The sequence below is a fragment of the Pleurodeles waltl genome, chromosome 1_2, assembly GCF_031143425.1.
Source record: "Pleurodeles waltl isolate 20211129_DDA chromosome 1_2, aPleWal1.hap1.20221129, whole genome shotgun sequence".
NCBI lineage: Eukaryota > Metazoa > Chordata > Amphibia > Caudata > Salamandridae > Pleurodeles > Pleurodeles waltl.
This window is the reverse complement of record NC_090437.1, coordinates 292727606-292748907: the sequence shown is the minus strand read 5'-3', so window position 1 is coordinate 292748907 and position 21302 is coordinate 292727606. Positions and strand designations below refer to the sequence as shown.

Sequence of the window (21302 nt, the reverse complement as noted above, 5' to 3'; positions counted from 1 at the left end):
GCACCAAAGGGCACTCCAGCTAGTGGAGTTGCCCGCCCCCTCCGGCCACGGCCCCACTTTTGGCGGCAAGGCCGGAGGAGATAATGAGAAAAACAAGGAGTCGTCACTGGCCAGTCAGGACAGCCCCTAAGGTGTCCTGAGCTGAGGTGACTCTGACTTTTAGAAATCGTCCATCTTGCAGATGGAAGATTCCCCCAATAGGGATAGGAATGTGACCCCCTCCCCTTGGGAGGAGGCACAAAGAGGGTGTACCCACCCTCAGGGCTAGTAGCCATTGGCTACTAAACCCCCAGACCTAAACACGCCCTTAAATTTAGTATTTAAGGGCTCCCCAGAACCTAGGAACTCAGATTCCTGCAACCTAAGAAGAGGACTGCTAAGCTGAAAACCCCTGCAGAGAAGACAGACACACCAACTGCTTTGGCCCCAGCTCTACCGGCCTGTCTCCCCACTTCTAAAGACACTGCTCCAGCGACGCTCTCCCCAGGGACCAGCAACCTCTGAATCCTCAGAGGACTGCCCTGCATCTAGAAGGACCAAGAACTCCCGAGGACAGCGGCTCTATTCACCCAAGACTGCAACTTTGTAACAAAGGAGCAACTTTAAAACAACTTGCGTTTCCCACCGGAAGCGTGAGACTTGCCACTCTGCACCCGGCGCCCCCGGCTCGACTTGTGGAGAACAAACACTTCAGGGAGGACTCCCCGGCGACTGCGAGACCGTGAGTAGCCAGAGTTGCCCCCCTGAGCCCCCACAGCGACGCCTGCAGAGGGAATCCCGAGGCTCCCCCTGACCGCGACTGCCTGCTTCTCAGATCCCGACGCCTGGTAAAGACTCTGCACCCGCAGCCCCCAGGACCTGAAGGATCCGAATTCCAGTGCAGGAGTGACCCCCAGGAGGCCCTCTCCCTTGCCCAGGTAGTAGCTGCTCCCCCCTTGCCTGCCTGCATCACTGAAGAGACCCCTTGGTCTCCCATTGAAACCCAACGCGGGTTTGCACACTGCACCCGGCCGCCCCCGTGCTGCTGAAGGTGTACTTTCTGTGTGGACTTGTCCCCCCCGGTGCCCTACAAAACCCCCCTAGTCTGCCCTCCGAAGACGCGGGTACTTACCTGCTGGCAGACTGGAACCGGGGCACCCCCTTCTCCATTGAAGCCTTTGCGTTTTGGGCACTACTTTGACCTCTGCACCTGACCGGCCCTGAGCTGCTGGTGTGGTAACTTTGGGGTTGCTCTGAACCCCCAACGGTGGGCTACCTTGGACCCAAACTTGAACCCCGTAGGTGGTTTACTTACCTGCAAAAACTAACAAACTCTTACTCCCCCCAGGAACTGTTGAAAATTGCACTTTGTCTAGTTTTAAAATAGCTATATGTGATTTATGTGAAAAGTGTATATGCTATTTTGCTAATTCAAAGTTCCTGAAGAACCTACCTGCAATACCTTTCATTTAAAGTATTACATGTAAATCTTGAACCTGTGGTTCTTAAAATAAACTAAGAAAATATATTTTTCTATACAAAAACCTATTGGCCTGGAATTGTCTTTGAGTGTGTGTTCCTCATTTATTGCTTGTGTATGTACAACAAATGCTTAACACTACTCCTTTGATAAGCCTACTGCTCGACCACACTACCATAAAATAGAGCATTAGTATTATCTCTTTTTGCCACTGTCTTACCTCTAAGGACTCTGTGCATACTATTCCTTGCTTTGAAATAGTGCATACAGAGCCAACTTCCTACAGCCTGGATGATAAGTTTTTTGGCAACAAATGGAATGATTTTAAAAACCTTCCTCAAAAGCCTAAGCAAACCAAAAGAGGTAGAAGAGACCTTGTAGGAAGTTGGCTCTGTATGTGCTATTTCAAAGTAAGGAATAGCATGCACAGAGTCCAAGGGTTCCCCTTAGAGGTAAAATAGTGGTAAAAATAGATAATACTAATGCTCTATTTTGTGGTAGTGTGGTCGAGCAGTAGGCTTATCCAAGGAGTAGTGTTAAGCATTTGTTGTACATACACATAGACAATAAATGAGATACACACACTCAGAGACAAATCCAGCCAATAGGTTTTGTATAGAAAAATATCTTTTCTTAGTTTATTTTAAGAACCACAGGTTCAAATTCTACATGTAATATCTCATTCGAAAGGTATTGCAGGTAAGTACTTTAGGAACTTCAAATCATCAAAATTGCATGTATACTTTTCAAGTTATTCACAAATAGCTGTTTTAAAAGTGGACACTTAGTGCAATTTTCACAGTTCCTAGGGGAGGTAAGTATTTGTTAGATTAACCAGGTAAGTAAGACACTTACAGGGCTCAGTTCTTGGTCCAAGGTAGCCCACCGTTGGGGGTTCAGAGCAACCCCAAAGTCACCACACCAGCAGCTCAGGGCCGGTCAGGTGCAGAGTTCAAAGTGGTTCTCAAAACACACAGGCTAGAATGGAGAGGAGGGGGTGCCCCGGTTCCGGTCTGCTTGCAGGTAAGTACCCGCGTCTTCGGAGGGCAGACCAGGGGGGTTTTGTAGGGCACCGGGGGGGACACAAGTCCACACAGAAATTTCACCCTCAGCGGCGCGGGGGCGGCCGGGTGCAGTGTAGAAACAAGCGTCGGGTTCGCAATGTTAGTCTATGAGAGATCTCGGGATCCCTTCAGCGCTGCAGGCAGGTAAGGGGGGGGTTCCTCGGGGAAACCTCCACTTGGGCAAGGGAGAGGGACTCCTGGGGGTCACTTCTCCAGTGAAAGTCCGGTCCGTCAGGTCCTGGGGGCTGCGGGTGCAGGGTCTCTCCCAGGCGTCGGGACTTTAGGTTCAAAGAGTCGCGGTCAGGGGAAGCCTCGGGATTCCCTCTGCAGGCGGCGCTGTGGGGGCTCAGGGGGGACAGGTTTTGGTACTCACAGTATCAGAGTAGTCCTGGGGTCCCTCCTGAGGTGTTGGATCGCCACCAGCCGAGTCGGGGTCGCCGGGTGCAGTGTTGCAAGTCTCACGCTTCTTGCGGGGAGCTTGCAGGGATCTTTAAAGCTGCTGGAAACAAAGTTGCAGCTTTTCTTGGAGCAGGTCCGCTGTCCTCGGGAGTTTCTTGTCTTTTCGAAGCAGGGGCAGTCCTCAGAGGATGTCGAGGTCGCTGGTCCCTTCGGAAGGCGTCGCTGGAGCAGGATCTTTGGAAGGCAGGAGACAGGCCGGTGAGTTTCTGGAGCCAAGGCAGTTGTCGTCTTCTGGTCTTCCGCTGCAGGGGTTTTCAGCTGGGCAGTCCTTCTTCTTGTTGCAGGAATCTAATTTTCTAGGGTTCAGGGTAGCCCTTAAATACTAAATTTAAGGGCGTGTTTAGGTCTGGGGGGTTAGTAGCCAATGGCTACTAGCCCTGAGGGTGGGTACACCCTCTTTGTGCCTCCTCCCAAGGGGAGGGGGTCACAATCCTAACCCTATTGGGGGAATCCTCCATCTGCAAGATGGAGGATTTCTAAAAGTTAGAGTCACTTCAGCTCAGGACACCTTAGGGGCTGTCCTGACTGGCCAGTGACTCCTCCTTGTTTTTCTCATTATTTTCTCCGGCCTTGCCGCCAAAAGTGGGGCCTGGCCGGAGGGGGCGGGCAACTCCACTAGCTGGAGTGTCCTGCTGGGTTGGCACAAAGGAGGTGAGCCTTTGAGGCTCACCGCCAGGTGTGACAATTCCTGCCTGGGGGAGGTGTTAGCATCTCCACCCAGTGCAGGCTTTGTTACTGGCCTCAGAGTGACAAAGGCACTCTCCCCATGGGGCCAGCAACATGTCTCGGTTTGTGGCAGGCTGCTAAAACTAGTCAGCCTACACAGATAGTCGGTTAAGTTTCAGGGGGCACCTCTAAGGTGCCCTCTGGGGTGTTTTTTACAATAAAATGTACACTGGCATCAGTGTGCATTTATTGTGCTGAGAAGTTTGATACCAAACTTCCCAGTTTCCAGTGTAGCCATTATGGTGCTGTGGAGTTCGTGTTTGACAGACTCCCAGACCATATACTCTTATGGCTACCCTGCACTTACAATGTCTAAGGTTTTGTTTAGACACTGTAGGGGTACCATGCTCATGCACTGGTACCCTCACCTATGGTATAGTGCACCCTGCCTTAGGGCTGTAAGGCCTGCTAGAGGGGTGTCTTACCTATACTGCATAGGCAGTGAGAGGCTGGCATGGCACCCTGAGGGGAGTGCCATGTCGACTTACTCGTTTTGTCCTCACTAGCACACACAAGCTGGTAAGCAGGGTGTCTGTGCTGAGTGAGAGGTCTCCAGGGTGGCATAAGGCATGCTGCAGCCCTTAGAGACCTTCCTTGGCATCAGGGCCCTTGGTACTAGAAGTACCAGTTACAAGGGACTTATCTGGATGCCAGGGTCTGCCAATTGTGGATACAAAAGTACAGGTTAGGGAAAGAACACTGGTGCTGGGGCCTGGTTAGCAGGCCTCAGCACCCTTTCAATTGTAAACATAGCATCAGCAAAGGCAAAAAGTCAGGGGGCAACCATGCCAAGGAGGCATTTCCTTACACAACCCCCCCCCAAACGAAAGAGGATGAGACTAACCTTTCCCAAGAGAGTCTTCATTTTCTAAGTGGAAGAACCTGGAAAGGCCATCTGCATTGGCATGGGCAGTCCCAGGTCTGTGTTCCACTATAAAGTCCATTCCCTGTAGGGAGATGGACCACCTCAACAGTTTAGGATTTTCACCTTTCATTTGCATCAGCCATTTGAGAGGTCTGTGGTCAGTTTGAACTAGGAAGTGAGTCCCAAAGAGGTATGGTCTCAGCTTCTTCAGGGACCAAACCACAGCAAAGGCCTCCCTCTCAATGGCACTCCAACGCTGCTCCCTGGGGAGTAACCTCCTGCTAATGAAAGCAACAGGCTGGTCAAGGCCATCATCATTTGTTTGGGACAAAACTGCCCCTATCCCATGTTCAGAGGCATCTGTCTGCACAATGAACTGCTTAGAATAATCTGGAGCTTTGAGAACTGGTGCTGAGCACATTGCCTGTTTCAGGGTGTCAAAGGCCTGTTGGCAGTCCACAGTCCAGTTCACTTTCTTGGGCATTTTCTTGGAGGTGAGTTCAGTGAGGGCTGTCACAATGGATCCATATCCCTTCACAAACCTCCTGTAATACCCAGTCAAACCAAGGAATGCCCTGACTTGAGTCTGGGTTTTTGGAGCTACCCAGTCCAGAATAGTCTGGATCTTGGGTTGGAGTGGCTGAACTTGGCCTCCACCTACAAGGTGTCCCAAGTAAACCACAGTTCCCTGCCCTATCTGGCATTTGGATGCCTTGATAGAGAGGCCTGCAGATTGCAGAGCCTTCAAAACCTTCCTCAGGTGGACCAGGTGATCCTGCCAGGTGGAGCTAAAGACAGCAATATCATCAAGATAAGCTGTGCTAAAGGACTCCAAGCCAGCAAGGACTTGATTCACCAACCTTTGGAAGGTGGCAGGGGCATTCTTTAAACCAAAGGGCATAACAGTAAACTGATAATGCCCATCAGGTGTGGAGAATGCTGTCTTTTCTTTTGCTCCAGGTGCCATTTTTATTTGCCAGTACCCTGCTGTCAAGTCAAAGGTACTTAGAAATTTGGCAGCACCTAATTTATCAATGAGCTCATCAGCTCTTGGAATTGGATGGGCATCTGTCTTGGTGACAGAGTTGAGCCCTCTGTAGTCCACACAAAACCTCATCTCTTTCTTTCCATCTGTGGTGTGAGGTTTGGGGACTAAGACCACTGGGCTAGCCCAGGGGCTGTCAGAGCGCTCAATTACTCCCAATTCCAGCATCTTGTGGACTTCCACCTTGATGCTTTCCTTAACATGGTCAGACTGTCTGAAGATTTTGTTCTTGACAGGCATGCTGTCTCCTGTGTCCACCTCATGGGTACACAGGTGTGTCTGACCAGGGGTTAGGGAGAAAAGCTCAGGAAACTGTTGTAGGACTCTCCTACAATCAGCCTGCTGTTGGCCAGAGAGGGTGTCTGAGTAGATCACTCCATCTACTGTGCCATCTTTTGGGTCTGATGACAGAAGATCAGGGAGAGGTTCACTCTCTGCCTCCTGATCCTCATCTGTTACCATTAACAGATTCACATCAGCCCTGTCATGGAAGAGCTTAAGGCGGTTCACATGGATCACCCTCTTGGGGCTCCTGCTTGTGCCCAGGTCCACCAGGTAGGTGACCTGACTCTTCCTCTCTAGCACTGGGTAAGGGCCACTCCATTTGTCCTGGAGTGCCCTGGGAGCCACAGGCTCCAGAACCCAGACTTTCTGCCCTGGTTGGAACTCAACCAGTGCAGCCTTTTGGTCATACCAAAACTTCTGGAGTTGTTGGCTGGCCTCAAGGTTTTTGGTTGCCTTTTCCATGTACTCTGCCATTCTAGAGCGAAGGCCAAGGACATAGTCCACTATGTCCTGTTTAGGCTCATGGAGAGGTCTCTCCCAGCCTTCTTTAACAAGGGCAAGTGGTCCCCTTACAGGATGACCAAACAGAAGTTCAAAGGGTGAGAATCCTACTCCCTTCTGTGGTACCTCCCTGTAAGCGAAAAGCAGACATGGCAGGAGGACATCCCATCTCCTTTTGAGTTTTTCTGGGAGCCCCATGATCATGCCTTTTAATGTCTTGTTGAATCTCTCAACTAAGCCATTAGTTTGTGGATGGTAGGGTGTAGTGAATTTATAAGTCACTCCACACTCATTCCACATGTGCTTTAGGTATGCTGACATGAAGTTGGTACCTCTGTCAGACACCACCTCCTTAGGGAAACCCACTCTGGTAAAGATACCAATGAGGGCCTTGGCTACTGCAGGGGCAGTAGTCGACCTAAGGGGAATAGCTTCAGGATACCTGGTAGCATGATCCACTACTACCAGGATGTACATATTTCCTGAGGCTGTGGGAGGTTCTAGTGGACCAACTATGTCCACACCCACTCTTTCAAAGGGCACCCCCACCACAGGAAGTGGAATGAGGGGGGCCTTTGGGTGCCCACCTGTCTTACCACTGGCTTGACAGGTGGGGCAGGAGAGGCAAAACTCCTTAACCATGTTGGACATGTTGGGCCAGTAGAAGTGGTTGACTAACCTCTCCCACGTCTTGGTTTGTCCCAAATGTCCAGCAAGGGGAATGTCATGGGCCAATGTTAGGATGAACTCTCTGAACAGCTGAGGCACTACCACTCTCCTAGTGGCACCAGGTTTGGGGTCTCTGGCCTCAGTGTACAGGAGCCCATCTTCCCAATAGACCCTATGTGTTCCATTTTTCTTGCCTTTGGACTCTTCAGCAGCTTGCTGCCTAAGGCCTTCAAGAGAGGGACAGGTTTCTTGTCCCTTACACAGCTCTTCCCTTGAGGGTCCCCCTGGGCCTAAGAGCTCAACCTGATAAGGTTCAAGCTCCAAAGGCTCAGTTCCCTCAGAGGGCAGAACTTCTTCCTGGGAAGAGAGGTTCCCTTTCTTTGGCTGTGTTGCAGTTGGTTTCCCAACTGACTTTCCTTTCCTCTTGGTAGGCTGGGCCATTCTTCCAGACTCCAGCTCTACTTGTTCACCCTGTGCCTTGCATTGTGCTCTTGTTTTCACACACACCAGTTCAGGGATACCCAGCATTGCTGCATGGGTTTTTAGTTCTACCTCAGCCCATGCTGAGGACTCCAGGTCATTTCCAAGCAGACAGTCCACTGGGATATTTGAGGAGACCACCACCTGTTTCAGGCCATTGACCCCTCCCCATTCTAAAGTAACCATTGCCATGGGATGTACTTTTCTCTGATTGTCAGCGTTGGTGACTGTGTAAGTTTTTCCAGTCAGGTATTGGCCAGGGGAAACCAGTTTCTCTGTCACCATGGTGACACTGGCACCTGTATCCCTCAGGCCCTCTATTCTAGTCCCATTAATTAAGAGTTGCTGTCTGTATTTTTGCATGTTAGGCGGCCAGACAGCTAGTGTGGCTAAATCCACCCCACCCTCAGAAACTAGAGTAGCTTCAGTGTGGACCCTGATTTGCTCTGGGCACACTGTTGATCCCACTTGGAGACTAGCCATACCAGTGTTACCTGGATGGGAGTTTGGAGTGGAACCTTTCTTGGGACAGGCCTTGTCTCCAGTTTGGTGTCCATGCTGTTTACAGCTATGACACCAGGCCTTTTTGGGATCAAAGTTTTTACCCTTGTACCCATTGTTTTGTGAAGAGGCTCTGGGCCCACCCTCCTGTGCAGGTTTTTGGGGGCCTGTAGAAGACTCTTTACTATTTTTAGTTTTGGTTGTCTCATCACCCTTCTGCTGGGGAGTCTTTGTGACCCCTTTCTTTTGGTCACCCCCTGTTGAAGTCTTGGACACCCTTGTCTTGACCCAATGGTCCGCCTTCTTTCCCAATTCTTGGGGAGAAATTGGTCCTAGGTCTACCAGATGCTGATGCAGTTTATCATTGAAACAATTACTTAACAGGTGTTCTTTCACAAATAAATTGTACAGCCCATCATAATTACTTACACCACTGCCTTGAATCCAACCATCTAGTGTTTTCACTGAGTAGTCAACAAAGTCAACCCAGGTCTGGCTCGAGGATTTTTGAGCCCCCCTGAACCTAATCCTGTACTCCTCAGTGGAGAATCCAAAGCCCTCAATCAGGGTACCCTTCATGAGGTCATAAGATTCTGCATCTTGTCCAGAGAGTGTGAGGAGTCTATCCCTACACTTTCCTGTGAACATTTCCCAAAGGAGAGCACCCCAGTGAGATCTGTTCACTTTTCTGGTTACACAAGCCCTCTCAAAAGCTGTGAACCATTTGGTGATGTCATCACCATCTTCATATTTAGTTACAATCCCTTTAGGGATTTTCAACATGTCAGGAGAATCTCTGACCCTATTTATGTTGCTGCCACCATTGATGGGTCCTAGGCCCATCTCTTGTCTTTCCCTCTCTATGGCTAGGATCTGTCTTTCCAAAGCCAATCTTTTGGCCATCCTGGCTAACTGGATGTCCTCTTCACTGGGGCTATCCTCAGTGATTTCAGAGGTGTTGGTCTCTCCTGTGAGGGAACCAGCATCTCTGACTATTATTTTTGGAGTCAGGGTTTGAGGGACCCTGTTCTCCCTAGATAGGACTGGTAGGGGGGAATTGTCCTCCAAGTCACTATCCTCTTCCTCTGAGTTGCCACCCTCAGAGGGGTTGGCCTTTTCAAACTCTGCCAAAAGCTCCTGGAGCTGTATTTTGGTAGGTTTGGGGCCCATTGTTATTTTCTTTATTTTACAGAGTGACCTTAACTCCCTCATCTTAAGATGGAGGTAAGGTGTGGTGTCGAGTTCCACCACAGTCACATCTGTGCTAGACATTTTGCTTCTAAAAGTTGGAATACTTTTTAAGAATCTACAACTGGTTCTAGAATCTAATTCAAACTTTTACAAACTTTTAAACTCTAAAAAGAAATGCTAAACAGGATCTAACACAAGGCCCTAGCAGGTCTTTTAAGAATTTAGAAAACTTTTCAAATTGCAAAAATCAATTTCTAATGACAATTTTGGAATTTGTCGTGTGATCAGGTATTGGCTGAGTAGTCCAGCAAATGCAAAGTCTTGTACCCCACCGCTGATCCACCAATGTAGGAAGTTGGCTCTGTATGTGCTATTTCAAAGTAAGGAATAGCATGCACAGAGTCCAAGGGTTCCCCTTAGAGGTAAAATAGTGGTAAAAATAGATAATACTAATGCTCTATTTTGTGGTAGTGTGGTCGAGCAGTAGGCTTATCCAAGGAGTAGTGTTAAGCATTTGTTGTACATACACATAGACAATAAATGAGATACACACACTCAGAGACAAATCCAGCCAATAGGTTTTGTATAGAAAAATATCTTTTCTTAGTTTATTTTAAGAACCACAGGTTCAAATTCTACATGTAATATCTCATTCGAAAGGTATTGCAGGTAAGTACTTTAGGAACTTCAAATCATCAAAATTGCATGTATACTTTTCAAGTTATTCACAAATAGCTGTTTTAAAAGTGGACACTTAGTGCAATTTTCACAGTTCCTAGGGGAGGTAAGTATTTGTTAGATTAACCAGGTAAGTAAGACACTTACAGGGCTCAGTTCTTGGTCCAAGGTAGCCCACCGTTGGGGGTTCAGAGCAACCCCAAAGTCACCACACCAGCAGCTCAGGGCCGGTCAGGTGCAGAGTTCAAAGTGGTTCTCAAAACACACAGGCTAGAATGGAGAGGAGGGGGTGCCCCGGTTCCGGTCTGCTTGCAGGTAAGTACCCGCGTCTTCGGAGGGCAGACCAGGGGGGTTTTGTAGGGCACCGGGGGGGACACAAGTCCACACAGAAATTTCACCCTCAGCGGCGCGGGGGCGGCCGGGTGCAGTGTAGAAACAAGCGTCGGGTTCGCAATGTTAGTCTATGAGAGATCTCGGGATCCCTTCAGCGCTGCAGGCAGGTAAGGGGGGGGTTCCTCGGGGAAACCTCCACTTGGGCAAGGGAGAGGGACTCCTGGGGGTCACTTCTCCAGTGAAAGTCCGGTCCGTCAGGTCCTGGGGGCTGCGGGTGCAGGGTCTCTCCCAGGCGTCGGGACTTTAGGTTCAAAGAGTCGCGGTCAGGGGAAGCCTCGGGATTCCCTCTGCAGGCGGCGCTGTGGGGGCTCAGGGGGGACAGGTTTTGGTACTCACAGTATCAGAGTAGTCCTGGGGTCCCTCCTGAGGTGTTGGATCGCCACCAGCCGAGTCGGGGTCGCCGGGTGCAGTGTTGCAAGTCTCACGCTTCTTGCGGGGAGCTTGCAGGGATCTTTAAAGCTGCTGGAAACAAAGTTGCAGCTTTTCTTGGAGCAGGTCCGCTGTCCTCGGGAGTTTCTTGTCTTTTCGAAGCAGGGGCAGTCCTCAGAGGATGTCGAGGTCGCTGGTCCCTTCGGAAGGCGTCGCTGGAGCAGGATCTTTGGAAGGCAGGAGACAGGCCGGTGAGTTTCTGGAGCCAAGGCAGTTGTCGTCTTCTGGTCTTCCGCTGCAGGGGTTTTCAGCTGGGCAGTCCTTCTTCTTGTTGCAGGAATCTAATTTTCTAGGGTTCAGGGTAGCCCTTAAATACTAAATTTAAGGGCGTGTTTAGGTCTGGGGGGTTAGTAGCCAATGGCTACTAGCCCTGAGGGTGGGTACACCCTCTTTGTGCCTCCTCCCAAGGGGAGGGGGTCACAATCCTAACCCTATTGGGGGAATCCTCCATCTGCAAGATGGAGGATTTCTAAAAGTTAGAGTCACTTCAGCTCAGGACACCTTAGGGGCTGTCCTGACTGGCCAGTGACTCCTCCTTGTTTTTCTCATTATTTTCTCCGGCCTTGCCGCCAAAAGTGGGGCCTGGCCGGAGGGGGCGGGCAACTCCACTAGCTGGAGTGTCCTGCTGGGTTGGCACAAAGGAGGTGAGCCTTTGAGGCTCACCGCCAGGTGTGACAATTCCTGCCTGGGGGAGGTGTTAGCATCTCCACCCAGTGCAGGCTTTGTTACTGGCCTCAGAGTGACAAAGGCACTCTCCCCATGGGGCCAGCAACATGTCTCGGTTTGTGGCAGGCTGCTAAAACTAGTCAGCCTACACAGATAGTCGGTTAAGTTTCAGGGGGCACCTCTAAGGTGCCCTCTGGGGTGTTTTTTACAATAAAATGTACACTGGCATCAGTGTGCATTTATTGTGCTGAGAAGTTTGATACCAAACTTCCCAGTTTCCAGTGTAGCCATTATGGTGCTGTGGAGTTCGTGTTTGACAGACTCCCAGACCATATACTCTTATGGCTACCCTGCACTTACAATGTCTAAGGTTTTGTTTAGACACTGTAGGGGTACCATGCTCATGCACTGGTACCCTCACCTATGGTATAGTGCACCCTGCCTTAGGGCTGTAAGGCCTGCTAGAGGGGTGTCTTACCTATACTGCATAGGCAGTGAGAGGCTGGCATGGCACCCTGAGGGGAGTGCCATGTCGACTTACTCGTTTTGTCCTCACTAGCACACACAAGCTGGTAAGCAGGGTGTCTGTGCTGAGTGAGAGGTCTCCAGGGTGGCATAAGGCATGCTGCAGCCCTTAGAGACCTTCCTTGGCATCAGGGCCCTTGGTACTAGAAGTACCAGTTACAAGGGACTTATCTGGATGCCAGGGTCTGCCAATTGTGGATACAAAAGTACAGGTTAGGGAAAGAACACTGGTGCTGGGGCCTGGTTAGCAGGCCTCAGCACCCTTTCAATTGTAAACATAGCATCAGCAAAGGCAAAAAGTCAGGGGGCAACCATGCCAAGGAGGCATTTCCTTACAGACCTTATTGGCATGGTGTGCCATAGTAAGCTGAGGATCAAGCCAAACTCCCAGACTCTTAATGAGTTCGTTAGGGGGAGGAAGATTTCCCAAACCTTCCAAGATAGAAGGATTAGATCTTAGATGTGGGTGATGTCCAAGTATCATTACCTCAGTCTTATCGTCGTTAAGCTTAAGCATACTTTGGGTTATCCTTCCAGCCACTGCTTGAAGGCAGGGAGCGAGTAATGAACAGTTTGCGCTGGTGTTTGTAGATAATGAAACTACCAACTGAGTGTCCTAAGCATACGACACCAGGGACAGCCCAAACTGCTTGACAAGCTCTGCCAAAGGTAACATATAAATGTTAAAGTAGAGCTAAGAGAGGATGCCTGTGATACTCCACAACTGCTCTTAAAAAAGGTCAGAGAGAAAGGACCGGTCCAGGACCTGAAACAATCTACAGTCCATAAAAGATTAGATCCAGCCCAGGGCAAAACCCGAGATTCCGACCTCTCTTATTCTACGAAGTAATATGTCAGAATCAACAGTGTCAAACACAGCACTTAGATCTAGCAAAATAATTGCTGTCACAATACCCTGGTCAAGACGCCTTCTAACCTCTTGAAGGGGTCTGAAGCCCATCTGAGTAGAATGAAGGATATTGTTATCTTCCAAGAAGCAGGATAATTGAGTATTGACATGCCTTTCAGTTATTTTGGATAAAGCAGGCAACAGAGAGATAGGTCTGTAGTTACTAATCAGGTTGGCATCTAGGTTAGACTTTTACAACAGGGGTTTGACAATGGCATGTTTTCACTGTTCCGGTACTACGCTCATGGACAGTGTAAATTCAGAAGATTAGTAATAACAGGTACAATGATAGGGGCACCTAATGCCAGCACATAAGGGGGTGGGGTGGATCGAGGGTGGACCCTGACTTAAGAGTAGCAAATGATTTCATGAATGAGTCTTCGGAAATGGGAGAATATTCCGAAAAGGAGATAGGGTATAAGGTCTGCTTACCTATTAACTCAGAAGACTGAGCGGCAACTGCCGGGAAGGTCAAATTGATGTCTACAACATTTTGTTGGAAAAACCGTGCGCGGTTGTTGCTGTGTTCTTGAAAGGCCTCCATTAGATCAGGATAATGGTGTGGCTGGATAATTTCTTTAAGTACATGAAAAATCTCCTTAGGGGAGATCGACGCCTGATCAGTTCTAGAGGCATAGTAAGTAAATTGGGCTAATTTATTTTCTAAACAGAAAAACCTGATAGCTCTTCTGTATTCCTGTTTTAAGGAATCATCATAGGATTTTTGCCATCTTCTTTCCAGTCTCCTACATTCTCTTTTAAGGTGGTGAAGGTGGGAAGAAAACCGTGGGGCGCCTTTCCTACAACATCCTGCAACTTGAGTAAAATAGGGAAGCAGCACATCTAGACTATTAGTAATCCAACCATTAAAAGTTCCTATCAGACTCGCCATATTATCCCTGGGAGAGGGTTTCAGCTTCTCCAAGGTGTTACTCCAGGCGCCGGCTTTGAGATTATGCCAGCATCGGAAGGGTTGAATTGTAGTCTGAGGAGATCTGCTACTAATGGGGATAACTAGTTTAAGAGTAATTAGAAAGTGGTCAGTCCAAGAAAGAAGGAGTAGAGGCATAGGAGTCAGACCCTCAATATTTTTAAAACCTAAATCGATGGTGTGCCCCTTCACATGCGTGGGACCCTTAATTAATTGGACTAACTCTAGTGCATCCATATCCAAGGGTAGGGATCTGGTGGCACAATGTTTTGGGTCCTCAGCATGAATGTTGATATCACCCAACACAGTAAAGTTGGGGTTTGTACAAATTAATTCAGCAATGTGTTCTGAGAGTGAGTGTAAAAAAGTTTCAGGGGGACGATATACCAAAGCTCCTGAAAAAGTAAACGGAGAATTCCTTGTAATGGAAAAATACATACTTTCACAGCCCACTAGTTGCAAAGGATATGAAGTAACCTTTAATGTGTCTCTATAAATAATCGCAATTCCCCCACCTCTTGGGGCATCTCTGTCAAGCCTATTTATCAGATAACCATGAGGGAGAGCTAAAGCGACACCAGGGGCAGAACCCTCATGGAGCCAAGACTCAGTGAGAAAAAAGGCTGTGGGTGAGAGCTCACCTTGAAGCAGATTTATATCCAATTTATGAGCTGCCAGGGAACGACAATTTGCCAGGAGGAAGGTACTCGTTTTTCCATCCTGGAGCAGAGATCCAGAACCAGATTCATGCCAGGGGGGGACCGGAAGCATGTAGTGCCGAGACCTGTGGCATTAGTGGGGTCAAAACTACGAAGGCATGTTCCCAGGGAGGCAGGCCTAGGAGTACGGAGGAAGTTGGAAGAGTACGTAATTACTTTCCTCCTAGAAAGGACTGGGGTACTGGCTCCTGGGCCCATCCAGATGCAGATGGGCTTGCCTTTGGTGCACACGCTGCGCTCGTCTGCTGAGCTTCAGCTGCATCCGGACTAAATATAGGCCGAGAGGCAAAAAAGCGGCAACTAGACCGCTAACTAAACAAAATGGTGGCCGGAGGTGTGCTAGTGGAGAGCAGGAAAAATGTCTGCCTCAGTGGCCGAAACATCAACCGAGGTGCCCCACTAGCCATCAGCAGCAACCAATAAACAAGTGCAGGCCAAGAGGAACAAAAGAAAATAGAACTATCTGCCCCCGAAGCCACTGAACATGGCCAGGGGAGAGAAAGGAGGAAGAGGTTAGAACCTAAGAAGGCCCAAGAGGAAAGCACCAAGCAGTACAAAACGCAAGCAAAACTAAGGTAATATATATATGTATAATAAAAATTAAGAACGAGTTAAAAAGACAAAACTTATTAAGAACTATAAAAAGCGCTAATAAAGTGGGCCAGCTGTTAACTCAGAGTATTCCACAAGACCTTCCCAGAGAAACCGGGGTGACCACCAATTCACTCCTGACTTCGCTTTCTGTGTAGGTAACTTAATCTGGGAGCTTTGCACGGCAGAAATATGCAGGATTTCTACTCCTGATAGTCTCTCTGCAGGACCTGGCATACTCCTTTCACTTTTTCTCTCTTATTTCCTCTCTCTTTTCTCCCTCCCACCTCAGGCAGGCGTTTTGTGCTCTAAGCAGGGCCTCTGACAGGAAGTGCAGACTTCAGGCGATGTCTTGGAAACTGCCTGTCAGGCAGGAACAAGCCCTAGTCACAGTGACATTAAGAACTTGGAACTGGAACCAAATGTGGGTGGCCTGGATCCCACGTTTATACACTTTTTCTAGACACCTGTTGCGGCTTCACAGCCGGTTTGAGTAAGTTCTCTTTCAAATGTGATTTTCTGTCCATTTCCCAGACACAGCCTCTGTGTGTAGATCCAAGAAAAACATGCGCTCAATGAAGTATGAAACCCTTTCACCATTTTTCTGACACGTCTGTAAGCAGCAATAAAAGGCAGACAAAATGGCAGGACCTGTTTACAATTGCCTCACCTTGAACAGAAATTGCAGTCCCACTCCTCACTCCGACCATCTACTAAATGGCAATATTCAGAAAAATCCTAACAGCAGCTTTTTGCTAACAAAGGCCCTCATCGGGTTTCTAAGGAAGACGTTTCACCTGCAGCAATACAGGAAAAACACTCAACTGTTTGGGGAAGCTGTCATAATCCTTCAGCCTGTGCGAGGCTGGTCAGCGGCTTCCAAAATAAGTACTAATGGCCCAGATCCTCCGACTACTGCCACCCACAAGTTTATACTACCTCAAAAATGATACAAACTCACTGCGCACACACACTCTCTTGCTATGCCCAAAGATATCAGCACAAGTTACTGGTAGACTTCACAAAACCTGGCCCTGGTCACCCTGATGATTTAGAAAAACTCTGTACCCTGCCGCCATTGCAATGTGTCTCCCCGGGCAGGGCCCGTGATCCTAGTTCCACAGTGAGGGCGCGCTTTATGCACCTCTGGAGGTCACAAAATAGCGTCTGGGCCTCTCATTACCAGGGATGGGTTGATGCTTCTGCATAAATGCTAGATTAGCATGACGATAGGGCCACACAAAAACTCAGTTTCACCAGAGACTCAGTGCAGGTCTGCTTGTCCGTTTACCACGCAGCGGACATTCCTGCCTCGAAGTCAAGCTTCCTTTTCAAGAGAAGTCCGTCCCAAACCACATTAACTTTTAAGATTCCAAAAGTAAAAGCAGCAGAATATTTCTTGTTTGCTTCTACGTTTACAGTACTCTGAGGTATTCTCGGGAAATACATCAAGCCTGGGATAGAAAATGAATATCAAAATGATCACTAAAGAGTGACAGCATTGCACTTAGAACGTAAAACAAATTAGTTTGATAGCATTTAAAAGACGTAAACGAAGCATCAGAGGGAGGCATCTTAGAAAACTACATATGAATATAAGTTTGACAGCAGCAGCTAATGCCACCTTCATTATTAGTGACGGAATACGCAATTAACTGTTGTAATAGGAGGAAATAACGAGGCATCGCTACTGAAGCTGTAATGCAGAAATATGTAGCAGTGAAACAATACTACAGTTCATTGTCAGCGCTACATTTGCTAAAATTGGGGTTACTCAACAGAGCTTATAGTGTAAAAGAATAAAAAGGTGCAGTGCCACCACTTACCACAAACTAGAGTTGCATCACACATTTCCACCACTTCAGCTTTGTGCTGTTTCAACTCTTCACTTCTTCACCACTTAGGCAGGCATCTGTTAGAAGTAAGAATTGTTCAGCTGATCTTCCCTGGGACAGAACTTATCAGGAGCTTGCCAGGATCTGGCACAAAGCCGACCCCACGCAAAGGTAGAAAAGACAAGTGAAGGTCTGTTGAGGGACCACACACTGCACCAGTCGGCATCTAGCTCCTGTGAGGCAACTATCTTCTGCTCACGCCAGTGTCCCCTTGAGCCAGCCACACTCAACCCATCCCAGGTCACAAACGGCTTCAAACTCAAACCTGCAACTGCTGGTCCTCCTGATCTACATTCAGATCAGAGCTGGGTGGGCAAAGCCGTGAGTGGCGAAACAGTGGAAACAAATGTGGGTGAACCACAAAATCGCAATACAGCAGCAGAGAAACATAAAAACTCAGACCAAAGCAGACAGACCAGATGTGATTGAGCACAGCAGGAGAATTACCAGATTCTTTACAGAGCAACAGAATAAGTAACTCCTTAATGGATTTGCCTTAAGTGTTTATACTTTTTAGCACTAAAAAAATTGTTGGAACCTTTTTCTAGTGCGTTTCGACAAAAAAACTGCTTTACTGCTGCTTGTTTGTGTGTGTGTGTGAGAAACATGGCCACTGTAGTAGTGTGTGTCACAAGATTTATGGTTTGTTGTGATTTGCCTTAGGAAGTTGAAATGCTTTACAATTGCGACTAATGATTTAGTACTAAGATTAGTTTAACATTACCAGATTAGCAGTTTTCTCTGTGCTCTTTGCCTATTTGTGGAACATCAGAAATAGATAAATTCCATTGGTCAACATAGGGTGCATTTTCTACAGTTGTTTGGAACCTGCATGGCAAGGAACAACTATACCATGGGATAGTTTAGGGTCTTAACTGAAATCTTACGAAGTGTGAAATCGTGGGTCACTGGACCCCGGAGGTAGGTAAAGACAGTCCCATCCAAACAGTGCCTTTAGAAAAATCCTCTCTCTACCTGGAAGTGATTACAAGTCAACAAGGGACAGCTAGAACAGATTAGTTCTGCTCTTTTCTTTCTGAACCACACAAAAGCGAGGCGGTGGCTTTGTGAATTTGCTGTTACCAATGCAGGAGGTAGCTGCCACGCCAAAAAGTAGATTGACAGTAACGGACTGGGCAGAGACAACAATCAAACTTGGAATGCCTTAGGCAGAAAGAAAAGTACCTTCTTCAGTGTTTTCAAGAGACATAGCATTGATAATTGGCTTCCTAGAGGCACTCCATGTTTCGCAGTGTGAGAGCAGGTATTGACACATACAGTTGAGCCAGAATTGGGGCTTCTACTTCTACAGGTCAGTGCAGGGCCCATTCATCCCCATCTTACCTGCACCATTAGAAAATTGAAACCATCTTCTCACATATCCTTCCAGACCATTGAAAGGGACCTTTTCCAAATACCGACAACAGTGAATTTCTCTCAGAATGTGGTGAGTGCCTCCTTGTCGCCTGTGGAATGTTACTTGAATGAAGGCAAGAACACAGAAATCCCCAGCTCCTGGGAGGAAAGATAAGCTGCCTGAGAACTTCAGGGGATCGGCTCTCAGTAGATCGGATGTGGGGCCCCCAGGATGAACACTGCTGGACACATCCGTAGGAACTGGTCTGGGCCAGTGGTGTAAAATTGTCTCAGAGTCAGCCGGCAAGAGCGAGAGTATAAGACAGTTGTGTGGGCAGTGGTCTAAGTCTTGCTATATAGAGATCCTGAATAATTTAACTCAGACGAGCCAAACTTCCTAAAGATATTTACAATTTTATTTGATTTTTATTTCCAAAACTATTAATTAAAACCATAGAACATTTTAGAGGGCTGCCTGCTCTCTGAATTTCATAGTGTTTGCAGCAGGGCCTTGGTGAGGTTTACTTTGGGGGGATCACAGCTGGTGTGGTTTTGCAAGGTTTAACAATCTTGCAGACAGATTTTTCGTAACCTGGTTTTGCTTTCAGCACAGAACACATTTGCCACATGACTTTGTGCGCTTGTCATTTTACGATTGATTAATCATATGCTCCCCTGTGGTGACAAAGCAGTGGAACTACCTTGGAAGTCTGCATTGTAGGTTTTATTGGATATTGGATTATGGTTTGGTTGTTGTTTTACTGACTTTTTCGGTTTACCCCGTTCAGACACCCTATCCTTACAGTTGCTTCAGATTGAAGTAATGTATATTCTCTGTGTAGCGTGCTCAGCTCTGGTCTGTCCGCATAGTAATGTTTTTTTTTTAATCTCATGTTATGTTCCCTGCTATAGTGGCAGTGCTGTGGGGCTTTTGGAGCAGATGACTGGAATTTAAACATTTACTTCAACTGCACAGATGCCAATGCAAGTCGAGAAAGATGTGGCGTGCCTTTCTCCTGCTGCACTAAGGATCCTGCTGTAAGTTGACACAGGTGCAACTTTAATTTTGTGTCTTTTTTGTAGCGCTTGTCATGCTGTCCGCCTCTTTTGCATCACTGTGTTGTACACACTGCCAGGTTTGCATGGGTTAACAAGAGTCCCTTAATGAGTAAGTGTGCTCAACGTACTGAAGCACTGAGACCTGCAGCTGGCATCTCTGCTGTGAGAACCAATTTAGATGGCGCGTTCTCAGTCCAGACTCCCCTATGCTTTTTTTGTTATACTTGTGTAGCGCGGCTGCACCTTTCAGCACTGGTGCTCTTTACGATTTAACAACTGGACAGGGAACCTATTCTTAATGTATAACAACGAAGCAGTTGAGTCTCCCCGTCCCTTATAATCCTTGGCCAGAGTGACTTTAAGTTTATCGAAATTGCTGGTTTATACGTGAATGAAAAGTGACTTGCTCGCTGGTCGTTGTCGTTGAAGATTGGAAGGGAGACGTGATAAGTAGTGCGGAATGGATACACTTTGTCTGCTATCTGCGCAAACCGAACTTGTGCATATAACATAGCGCCTTAAAACTGCACTCTCCATTCCCAAACATACAGTTTTTGCAAGGTTCTGTCCAAGCATCACTTAAAATAACAGGGGCCAGTCCTCTCATTCAGTTCTCCGTACTCAACTCCACGTATGCTAAGAGGTATTTGACGGCGGAGGGGGTCTCACTTAAGTATGTCTTATTTCAAGAAGGAGCCTCGTGAGGAAGCCTGATCCAGTCTCGGTCGTGCAGAATTGTCTGTGGCTAGCTGTACAGTGCGTATGTTCAGTTCGCCACCGTGCAGCACTGTAAACTGTTGCATGTAACATTGAATTCTTCTTCTCATCTCTAGGAGGATGTCATAAATACACAGTGCGGCTACGATGTCAGGCAAAAATCGGTGAGTAGGTTTGATGTCTTGTAGTGTCTGTATTTCACTTGTGCGGCAGGTTTCATCAGTTGCCTTTTGCTGTCTCTTGTCGCGTGTAGGAAATGGACCAGCAGGCCACCATACACACCAAAGGTTGCGTGCCTCAGTTTGAGAAGTGGCTACAGGATAATCTAACGATTGTGGCTGGCGTTTTTATTGGCATTGCATTACTACAGGTATGGTGGTATGCTTCCATTTTGGGGAGAAGCAACAGCATTGTGAAAAAAACTATCCTTTTTCTCATACTTGAGTTTCGTGTTATCCAACAGATGCAAGGTTGGCATGCACAGCTGGCCCATGTATTGCTAGAGATACTCCGTGTACCCACAGGTCTGGTTCCTAAAGCAAGGCAATACAAAGTGCTTGATTGTGGTGCTGACAGTAGATTGCCCCTACACGTTGCAATTTTGACAACGTCGCCTGTGGATGAGATGCATGGGGTTAAGATGTTGCTTTTCTTAGGATGTTAAATCGAACACGCTAAATTTGATTGGAGGAATACTTGCAAATATTTTAAATCGCTGCCAAAAGCTCTAGGTAGCAGTCCCACCATTGTTTGGCACCCCTGTGCCAGTCTACATAGGGGGCCGCATTGTGTGTGCAACAAAAATCTTGCCCCCAGCCATGATGTATAAATAATAAAATTGAGTATGAGAGGGTCAGGTTTAATCCCCAGCCAAGGTTATGCTAAACATTAACAACATTTGAACTTTAAACCTTAGTGGGGCGTCAGAAATATAATTAGATATACAAATTGTATGGTATAACTAGATTTCTTAAACCAAGTCCATATGTAAATGGTTATATGGTATCTCCGTATCATACTTATTTGCAGCTCCTCTTTCCTTCTAATCTCTAAACGCAGAATTTGCATCCCTGCACATGACGAGTAGGATCTGGGGTGCCACATTGGGCTAAAGTATGGAAGGAACAACAAGGGCGGATCTATATACTAAGAACCTGGGCCATTCAATATATATATATATATATATAT

General features: G+C 47.6%; 1 protein-coding gene across 1 annotated transcript in view; it reads left to right on the top strand.

Annotated features, from left to right (window-relative positions):
- Positions 1–21302, top strand: part of TSPAN5 (tetraspanin 5) — a 295959-nt gene that overhangs the window by 265556 nt on the left and 9101 nt on the right. The window contains exons 5-7 of the mRNA XM_069238298.1: positions 19251–19376; positions 20231–20278; positions 20368–20484. Coding sequence (XP_069094399.1) covers positions 19251–19376; positions 20231–20278; positions 20368–20484 — 291 coding nt within the window. The remainder of the gene's footprint in view (positions 1–19250; positions 19377–20230; positions 20279–20367; positions 20485–21302) is intronic.